This window comes from Macrobrachium nipponense, chromosome 35, assembly GCF_015104395.2.
Source record: "Macrobrachium nipponense isolate FS-2020 chromosome 35, ASM1510439v2, whole genome shotgun sequence".
In the NCBI taxonomy this organism is placed as follows: Eukaryota; Metazoa; Arthropoda; class Malacostraca; order Decapoda; family Palaemonidae; genus Macrobrachium; species Macrobrachium nipponense.
Genome location: NC_061096.1, coordinates 31,189,118 through 31,199,117, shown reverse-complemented (window position 1 = coordinate 31,199,117; position 10,000 = coordinate 31,189,118). Strand labels below are relative to the sequence as shown.

Below are 10,000 nucleotides of genomic sequence, written 5' to 3'. Positions count from 1 at the left end.
GGTCTCTTTTCCTCCAACGATGAGACGGGGGAGATAAGATGATTATTTGTGCGGAGACGCAAAGGATTGGCTGAGCATTATCATCAGAGGAGGAAACCCTCTGTCTGTTATTTATCTCTGTCAGTTGATGATGGGAGCTGAGCGAGATGCTGTAGTCTTTCATACTTTTCAAAGAATTAAGATAGTTTGTTGATTCATTTCAACTTAGGAAGAGGAGGTTTGACTTCAGTTGCTGTAACTAGAATTTTTAGAAAGTCTATTTGAATTGGACAAAAAAGTAAAAGCTCTCAAACAAATTTGGCAACTTATTTTAATATTTTCCAACAAAAACACTGGAAAAGTTATTTCATTCATTCGGGAATCAACTATTTTCCGGTTTCATGAAAGACAAAGGATTCTGTTCATTTACACACTAATTCGTAAAACCATTGACAAATTGTTCGTATTCAATACAAGCACAGAAATAGGCCACAGTTGCAAAAGCACAAATGGGTATAAACAAGGTCTAGACCTTGGGTATAAATACACGTTGTCTGTCATCCATCGTTTTGAGGAGGTTTCGCAAATAAAACGAATGTTCTTTTCCCTCTGGAGAGTATATTACAAAACAATATCATTTTAACATGTTCACCATTACGGTTTTTAGCAACCTTCCCCACGGTTAGCTGCTTAGTCAAAGAAGCAAAATTACAATTCTTATTCTTTTTAGTTAAACACATAATAAAAGTAGCCGGCGGTACCAGTGATCGGATGCCGGCTGATGACACATAATATAATCATTATAATCTACATGAAAACAGTTCCTGAAGATACTTTGTTTTTTTGATAACTATTTACAACATTCTTTCAGGGAAAGTCCCTAAAATGCTGGCAGAATTGGGGTTAACTCCTATTATATATGCTCGTTTGGAGAGAGAGAGAGAGAGAGAGAGAGAGAGAGAGAGAGAGAGAGAGAGAGAGAGAGAGAGAGAGAGAGAGAGAGAGAGATATTGTACGAATAAAGAATACATGTAAAAATTCGCCAAATAATAATCGGTGAAAACAGAAAAAGAAGAGTGTACAGCCAAAGATAATCCAGTATAAGATATTGGAGAATGATGCTTATAATATAACCTGTTATTCTCACTGAAGAAAACACGATAAGAGAGCATTTGTATAAACCACTGAATCGTGTGTGTGTAAAAAAACAAAGCCGTTGCCGTAACTGGTACTGATTATTTATTTCTTTCATTTTATACTCTAAATAGCATTAATAGCCTTAACCCTCAATGAGAGACACCAACGCCATATTGCACAGACATGTACATAGAATCAATGAAACCGAACGACACGAAGCTAGCGGGTTTGTAAAGAACCCTGAGGACATCAAGTTCATTCTTACCTTTTATACTTATTATGTACAGGAAGGAGGAGTTAATAATGATCACTATGAATATCATCATCATCATCATCAGCAATGATTATCATTATTATTATTATTATTACTGTTATGAAGTACAACATACACAAGTCGGTTCCGGAGAAAATAAGGGTAGATAAATTGAAAAAATGAAAAAAAAAATCTATAAAAAAATTGAAATGATTGCGGGAAACGGCACTTCGCCAACAGATTCGCCTGACTCATTACAAGTGGCACTTGAGAAAGCACGCGAGCGCGTGTGACCTTTCGAGCAGCGTGACCCCGCTTTCTGCATCTCTTGCAACGAGAGAGGGCTTTCGGAAGCCTCTTGACTGACTGACTGACTGACTGACACGGGCGAGAACATAAATTAAAACCGTTTTTTTATTTTTTTTTTTTTATTGAGTCCCACAGACTGCCAGCACCCTAAATAGGTTTTTTTTTGAATATGTAACATCCTCTTAATGAGACAAAAAGTCATTCGGCCTTAAGATACAGCGGGTTGTAATTATTGTTATTGTAGCTTTACAAGTATTATAAATATGTACACGAGGAATCAATTAAATATTAATCAATTACCCTGTGATAACTCTAGACGCATTGGCTACAGTTAGTAAAGGCTTTGTGAAAGACGAATCACACAACATAATTATAAAGAGATCAAAGCCCTCTTGCCCTACAAAGCTCGCCACCCGCGCAAGGTATACCGAGGGGGGTGGGGGATGCCTGTGCCAAACACGCGGCACACACGAGTGGATGGACGACAAAACCTAAGGAGATGGGCAAATTTGTAGTAGCTGCTGCTTGCTGAGTCTTCTTGTAAGTTCCTTTCGGGTCTTCCTAGCTACGGGATGCTGAGCAAGTGATGGCGAGCGAAGCACAGCGGCAAGAGGCTTGATATATATGGGCGGCATCAATTCTGTGCACATTTTTTGCTCTTGGTAAATCCCCGATCTTGCAGTGCAAAGGTGGTCTCTTGCTTGGCCCTGTCCCTTCCCATCCCATCCCTTCCCTCTCCCACCCCACTCCCCCTCCCGCCAGAATAGTCATTGCAGTATCCTCCATCATTCGTGGAAAGGTGAGGTGGCCACTGTCCATTCATGAACCCACCACCTGGGCATCACTAACAGGAGGGGTCAACATTTCCACTTTTCTGATTTTGTGGTATCTGAAGTACGAGAAGGAATGGCAACAACATCAACAATTTGCATCTGAGGCAGTATTTACACATGCACATTTGGAAATGAAAGAGACACGATCCAATCTTCTTCTTCTTTTTGTTTTTTTCCTAGAATTCGTCTATCTCCTGAGGACTCTCACACGGAGTGAGTGAGGAGAGCGTTGATGGGAAGCCCCCGGCACCCTGCTTACTGACGGGGGAGAACTGCGACGACGGAAGCCTCCTTCCGGCAGGGTAGGGCCACTGGGCGTGGCGGTGATACCCGCTGGGCCCCTCGACCGCCGTCGCCTGCGTCGTCGTCGCCGTCGTCCAGTCTTGGAGGAAAGACCGAGGAGGACGAGGCCCGTGGTGGTGGTGGTGGTGACGATAGATGTCAGCAGTACTACCCTGCGGGTCACTGTCTCCGGGTCTGCTGCTCGACCCGGAGATCCTAGCGATGGATGACGGCGGCGGGGACGTTCAGAGGACCTGGAACTTCTCCCCGAAGTCCATGCAATCCTGCGAGGCCGGGGCGGTCACCCCCTGCACCGGAGTGACGGCGGCGGCTCGGGAGTAGTGCTGGCTGCCCATCATAGTGTGAGAGCTCATCATGTGGCCGCCCATCTGTTGGAATCCGCCCATGTGGTTACTGACGGGCGTGAACTGTGCGTGGGCGCCCATGTGGTGTGGTAGGTATTCCATGCTCATGTTGCCGTAGTAAGATGCCGGGCCGTAGTTCTGGTTCCAGGAGGATCCTGGACTCTTGCTGCTACTCATGTGATAAGAGGGCGTCTGCATGCAGTTGCCTGTCGACACGTGAAGGTCGCCCATTGGTCGGAGGCTTGTGGGCGCCCACAAGGAGGAGTAGCTGTTGGAGTGGTCGGTGGTGGGGGGCGCTGTCTGGAATGACCCGTAAGTGTGCAAGGGTGTGGGCGTAGGTGTGGTGTTGGGTGGCGTGTGTGCCGAGGCTGGCGAGACGGAAGGAGGTTTGTAGGCGGGGGAGGCGGGCCGAGGCGATGACTTGATGACGGGGGCGGGGGGGAGGGCGTGCTAGGGCTCTTGATCTTCTTGGGTCGAGGGGCGGCTGCCTTGGTGCTGTCGTTGTTGTTAGAGGCTGGGGTGGCAGTGATGGTGGTTGCTGTATTGTTGGAGCTGCTGTTGTTGCTGTTGCTGTTGTTGGCGTTGCCGGCGCTGTTGGAGTTCTGCTGCTGAGCTTGCTGGCGGCACTTGGCTCTCCGGTTCTTGAACCACACCTGTCGACAGGAATAAACGTCTGTTAATAACTCGGATTATCTTAATCTCTGAGTATGTTATGACTACACAACAATTCTTAAGATGATGTATTGTGAAATTAATAAAATGGGCCACACAGTTGGAGAGAAGAGAGAGAGAGAGACACACACAGAATCACATTCCATTATTGCGTTCGTTAGAAATAACATGCTTTCGATAAAATATTGGCCTTTATTATAGATCACAAAATATTCTCATGACAAGACTGCAGTGTACACCAATCATTGAATCATTTATATATATATATATATATATATATATATATATATATATATATATATATATATATATATACACACACACACACACGAATGACAACTTCCCATGCCTAAATAAATCACATAGAAATAGGTTCCTTTGTAAATTCTTTATAATTGGGACACACACACACACAGACCTTCTTACGTAAACTCCACGGTTCCGGAAGCCAGCCATCCGTAGTAAGTAGTTTAGTTTGTCTTACTAAAATCCATAGTAAATCCATTTAGGTAACGTAAGAATGCCAATTGTCCATCCTAACCGTTTCGATGCCAAAGCATTCTCTTCAGAATTAGGTAAAGTGAAACGATGTGTTGTGAATAAGCCGTCAAATGAGCATATTTCTTCTTGAAATGCCGCAATTAATAGTGTATCTAAAAATGTTACACTATGTCTAAAAACTTTCCAACAACACAACAGTGATATTTTTAACATTCATGCCACTACTATTGTTAGTTATGTAACCAATAACAACGCTGAAAATAGTCATAATCATGTATAGTTGGTGAAAATATTAATGCTATTACGCACGCTGCTACAAACAATTATAACGAAAATAAATGGGAGGCTTTGAAAAAAAAAAAAAAAAAAGTGAGGCCGATAAAATATGAACGAGCCTCTGCAAAGAGTACTCAAACTACTGTCAAAATATTCCGACCCTAAGGGACAGGCTGCTCTTAAAAAGTTGTTTTTCAAGTTCCCGTGTCAGGGCCCTTCAGTGCTCTCTCTCTCTCTCTCTCTCTCTCTCTCTCTCTCTCTCTTTTGGTCCTTTTCCCTGAAGAGAACAGAACAACCCAGTGCATTTTTTATAATAATAAATAATAATAACAAGGACGTTTTCTTTCCATTCTTTTTGTCTCTGAAGTTTTGTTTTTGCGACGTGGCGTTGTACGGCAACTATGGAAATGAGACCGTGTTGTCTGACGTTTCATGTTGCTACGTCATATGCCTGTTTGACAGGAGCAACTTTTCCTTTTGTTTATTACCGTAATGGACGTCATTTTAAACATTATTCTACCCCCGTGCTACGTTCATCTGTGGTCGACTGCCAGAGGGATTTGAAAAACGGCAAGAGGGTCTAGTACCTCCTCTGTTGCTGTCTTTGGTATTTAGCCCAAATCGTTTTTGCTAATTTACATTTTTCCCACCGATGAACTATTCCAGGCTTGAACGCCTACAACTATTATTATAGGTTCTCCTGCTGACAATTCGTTGAATAGTTATTTCTAGTCAGTACATTCCAGCAAGTAATGATCTGTGTCAGTTTAAACGGAATAGTTATTTCCAGTCAGTACATTCCAACAAGTAATGATCTGTGCCAGTTTAAACAGAGTCCATAGATCGTCTCGCAATGATCTTGCCAAAATATTTCAAGTGAAGGTTTCTGCCAAGACAGCCAAACCTTCCACCCTCGGTATATAACAGCCTTCCCTGGCAGCCCGACGCCACATCCGTCTCATTAAGGCGTGAGTGAAAACACTTGAAAGCGCTGGCTCATGGAAATTAATCATCCGGGTCCATGGGATATGTTGGCCAAACCCGAGATTTCGCGACAAACCTCAGTGTGACCGGGACTACGGAAAAGGACGTAAACGACCTTATGTCTTCCCCCTCTTCGTGCGCCGACCTGCGAAAACAAATTAGCAGTCGTCGCCGATAACTGGATTTGCCGGTCGGCGGAATATCAACACAACAGGCGTGATCCATTTGGCCCGTCGTGGTGCCAGTCACGTGACCGGTGGGATGCTTCGGAGGAAATGGACTGTTGTTGTTTCTCGAACTCGACGAACCGCGTCGTCGTCGATGGCTTTCGAGAATCTATTTGTTTAGGTTTTCTGTTCTCGAATCTACTCTGACATTCTTCCGTGTTCATGGGAGAAGTCTGGAATTCCTTGTACACGATTTATTTTTAAATCAAGGAACTAAATTTTTTCAAACCCATAAGGGAACTACGAACCGGTACTAGAACTTATTCCAACTCGCATAGCAACCTGATACGCCCTAAGGGAAAGAGACTAAGGTAAGGGAACGGTTGTCGAAGTAAGGCAATGGTGTGAAAACCGTTTAGAAAATGGAAGCAGAGAGAGAGAGAGAGAGCTCTGGTTGGCGTTTCCCGCGAAACATTAAATGAGCAGAAAATACGCGGAACGACCGCCAGCCAGGAAATGGATACAATGAATACATGATGACGACGGTGCGGGGAGAAAAGACACCAATGACAGGGGGGACGAATTTCCCCTCAATACCACACACACATACACACACGCGGGGAATACCGAACAAGGAGAGGAAGGTGGGGGAGGGGGGAGGGGAGGGGGAGCATGAGATGGGTAATAAGGGAGAGGGGAATGTAAGGGAGGGAGCGTGCGGAGGGCTGGAGGGAAAATTGAAACAGATGGAAGGGAGAGAAATCTGTTCCAGTACGGGGTGAAAAGAGAGAGAAACTTTTATCATATTTCTGTCCCCCCCCCCAAGCTTCGTTCTTTCCCACGCTAGGGGAGGGGGACTACACTCGGGGGGAGTTGAGGGAGGAATCCCCAGGGGGGTTATTGGCGCATAGGAATAATGCCTCTTTTAGGCACATGGACCAAATTAGATCGCAGAATATGTCCAGGATTCAAAAAAAAAAAAAAAAAAAACAAAAAAAAAAAAAAAAAAAGAAGAAGTACAGCGATATTCCTCCCTTGATTTTAATCGGATATCCTACGACGGGAAAGGATGCCAACCGGATTGCTCTTCTTCCTGACGGCAGTTGGGATAAGGTACCCGATGTGTAGGAGAGAGAGAGAGAGAGAGAGAGAGAGAGAGAGAGAGAGAGAGAGAGAGAGAGAGAGAGCAGTAGTAGTATTAGGGTTGGGGAGCGAAGGAAGAGCGAAAACCCGATGTAAATTAAATCATTTTCTAAAAGATAGAGGGAGTAGTAGTAAGTGTGGGGGAAGAATGGAGGGAGGGGTGGGTGGGGGGGAGGGGGGTAAGCTAACACTGAGGGTAATAGAGCAATGTCAACGGCGGGAGGTGAGTTGTGATTGCTTAATGGGAAACAGAGACTGTGTCAACACCCGAGGTGGGAAAGTAAATAACCTCCGGCGTGGCGTAAGGGTGCCCTAAGTAAAGAGACTAGTTTCGCGTCACTCGAGATATCTCTCTCTCTCTCTCTCTCTCTCTCTCTCTCTCTCTCAGTGCCTCCAGGAAGGAACGCACGCACACACACACACACACACACACACACACACACACGCAAGGTGTACGTAATGCCTTGAAAAGGGACAACGGTGGTGAACAGATTATCAACATAATTTCCCGACTGTTGTTATTATTATTATATTATTGTTATTATTTTTCATTATCATTATTCAGAAGATGAAGAAACCTATTCATATGGAACCAGATGCAAGATTCCTTATCTTCGAAGTATTCTTAGTAATCTCTAGAGGCCATTACATTATATAATATAATAATATAAAAATAAGTCCGGATTGGCTGTTAGGTAATGTTCATCCACTAGATGCTCGAAGGGAAAAGGATGTAAATAAAGAAATAGATCCGAGTTGCCGACGTAGGAAATACGCATTGGGCGCTGCTTTGTGTACTTAATCTGAATGACAATTAAATGGCACCGTTTATTAGAGTACTATCGTGGAATTGGCTACATCGTTTGGCGGACGCGAGATCACTGCTTTTTCTATACAGAGCCATCGTAATACAATACAGCAGGACATGTTTTTCTCCGGTGGCGTTCAAGCGAAATAGCATCAATACTGGGAGGAACAAAGTGAGAGGCTTAATACTTCGGAGAGGAGGTTGTAAGCAGCAAAAGTCAGACCCTACGAGTTCCCTGTCGTTTTACAAACTATTCTCGATCATGTTTCTGACTAAAGCGTCCGTCGATATCTCAAGATATCCTATTAAAAAAAACTCGTCTTCAAGTCGATCAATTGCACTACAGTTCATTCCTACTGTATATTGATGTATGATTCCAAGCGAGTTCTTGCGAACAATTCATGCACGCTCCCTTGCGTAGACGTAACCCGCAAGGGGCCACCATGCAGACATTGATGTTTTCTGCCCTTTTAAAAAAACTGATCTAGTGTTGAAAAAGTTAATGCAACAACACAGACGATGTCAGTTGGGAAAATCCTATTCGTTAAGTGTTGTCGTCACTAGTTTCTTTGGAACGTAGTCATGAAGAGAGAGAGACAGCAGGGGCGACTCGTTGATGCACTGAGCATCTGAGGATATGGGCAAACTATTCGTTCTCAGTGAGCAGGAGCCCGTGCTGGTATAAGGCCACGCAGATCCAACAGAGGCATCCAGATTTGTGTCATTTTGTGTCAAACCTCTCTGTCTCTCTCTGTCCATGACTTTGTCCCAGGAGAGTCCACGCCACGTCACTGGCCCTTTGTGGATGCAGACACATGTTCGCAATAAACGACTCTTCATCACCAAGTCGCTTCTTAATGCACATGGCGTGATTATTTTGGAAGAGCGTCACCACCTGGATTCCTGGAGAGACAGACCTAATGTATCTGTATACCTGAAGAGACAGACTTAATGTATCTGTACACCTGGAGAGACAGACCTAATGTATCTGTATACCTGAAGAGACAGACTTAATGTATCTGTACACCTGGAGAGACAGACTTAATGTATCTGTATACCTGGAGAGACAGACTTAATGTATCTGTACACCTGGAGAGACAGACTTAATGTATCTGTATACCTGGAGAGACAGACTTAATGTATCTGTACACCTGGAGAGACAAACTTAATGTATCTGTATACCTGGAGAGACAGACTTAAATGTATCTGTATACCTGGAGAGACAGACTTAAATGTATCTGTATACCTGGAGAGACAGACTTAATGTATCTGTATACCTGAAGGCGAGTTCTGTTTTGCTATCAGTACCTCTACTGGATTATGAATGCCAGCAAACCGCTGCCGCAAAACTAAGCGCTTTTTGAACACATTAAAACTGCAAAACAGACGCGCCTTAAATATACAATATTTTCGACAGCAACAGAGAATAATGGATTTGTTCATTCTAAGCTACCAGTAGGACGGAGGAAAGAAGGAATGAGGGGCAAGTTTTCATGACAGAAGGAGAATGGGAAAAAAAAAGAAGTGTGTTCGCTTCTAACAGTACTCCCAGGTGGGTGACAGAAGCAGCTTGTGCCTGTTTGTGTATGGACAGCTTCGTGTACTATTCGTTCCTGTGACAGTGTTTTCTGTGTTGTTTCCAAACTTATCGAATTGAAGAGTCTGTGTGTGTGTGTGTGTGGGGGGGGGGGGGAAGTGGGGGCTACGAGTGCATGACCTGTTTATGTTGCATAATAAAAGAATTTGTTTGTTGCCAGCATATATTAAAGAAATCCAGAGAGAAGAAGAGAAAGACAAACGGGAGTGTATCATGTATACGTCTTAACTGAGTGGTCATTCTGTGCATACACGGGAGAGGCGGCAAGCTGACCATTGTTCGTGTACAAATGTACATCATCCACGTGTCTACAAACACAAGAGGAACACTGACCTGCACACGACTCTCCGGAAGGTTGATCTTGAGGGCGACTTCTTCCCTCATGAAGATGTCGGGATAGCGAGTCTTGGCGAAGAGGGACTCCAGCACGTCCAATTGGGCTCGCGTGAAGGTGGTCCTCTCGCGGCGCTGCTTCCGGGCCGGCGCCCCTGTCACTGTGGAGAAGGAGGTCCATGAATTACCTGCAGGGGGAAGGAGCACAACGAATGCAAGTGTTACTAATATGAAGAGAGAGACAACGGCACACAGCGCGATGGGTCAACAACAGGCAATTCTCATGTCAAATGATTCCAAAGTAACGTGCACTCAAACTAACTCAACAAGCGGAAGGAGAGGACTTGAAAGGACATTTTGA

General features: G+C 44.3%; 1 protein-coding gene across 1 annotated transcript in view; it reads right to left on the bottom strand.

The window, feature by feature from the left end:
• Window positions 1-577: 577 nt before the first annotated feature.
• LOC135208548 (homeobox protein OTX2-like) overlaps window positions 578-10,000 on the bottom strand; it is a 23,652-nt gene continuing 14,229 nt past the window's right edge. The window contains 3 exon segments of the mRNA XM_064240852.1: window positions 578-3,586; window positions 3,589-3,811; window positions 9,640-9,827. Of these exon segments, the coding sequence (XP_064096922.1) occupies window positions 3,039-3,586; window positions 3,589-3,811; window positions 9,640-9,827 (959 nt within the window). The 3' untranslated portion in view covers window positions 578-3,038.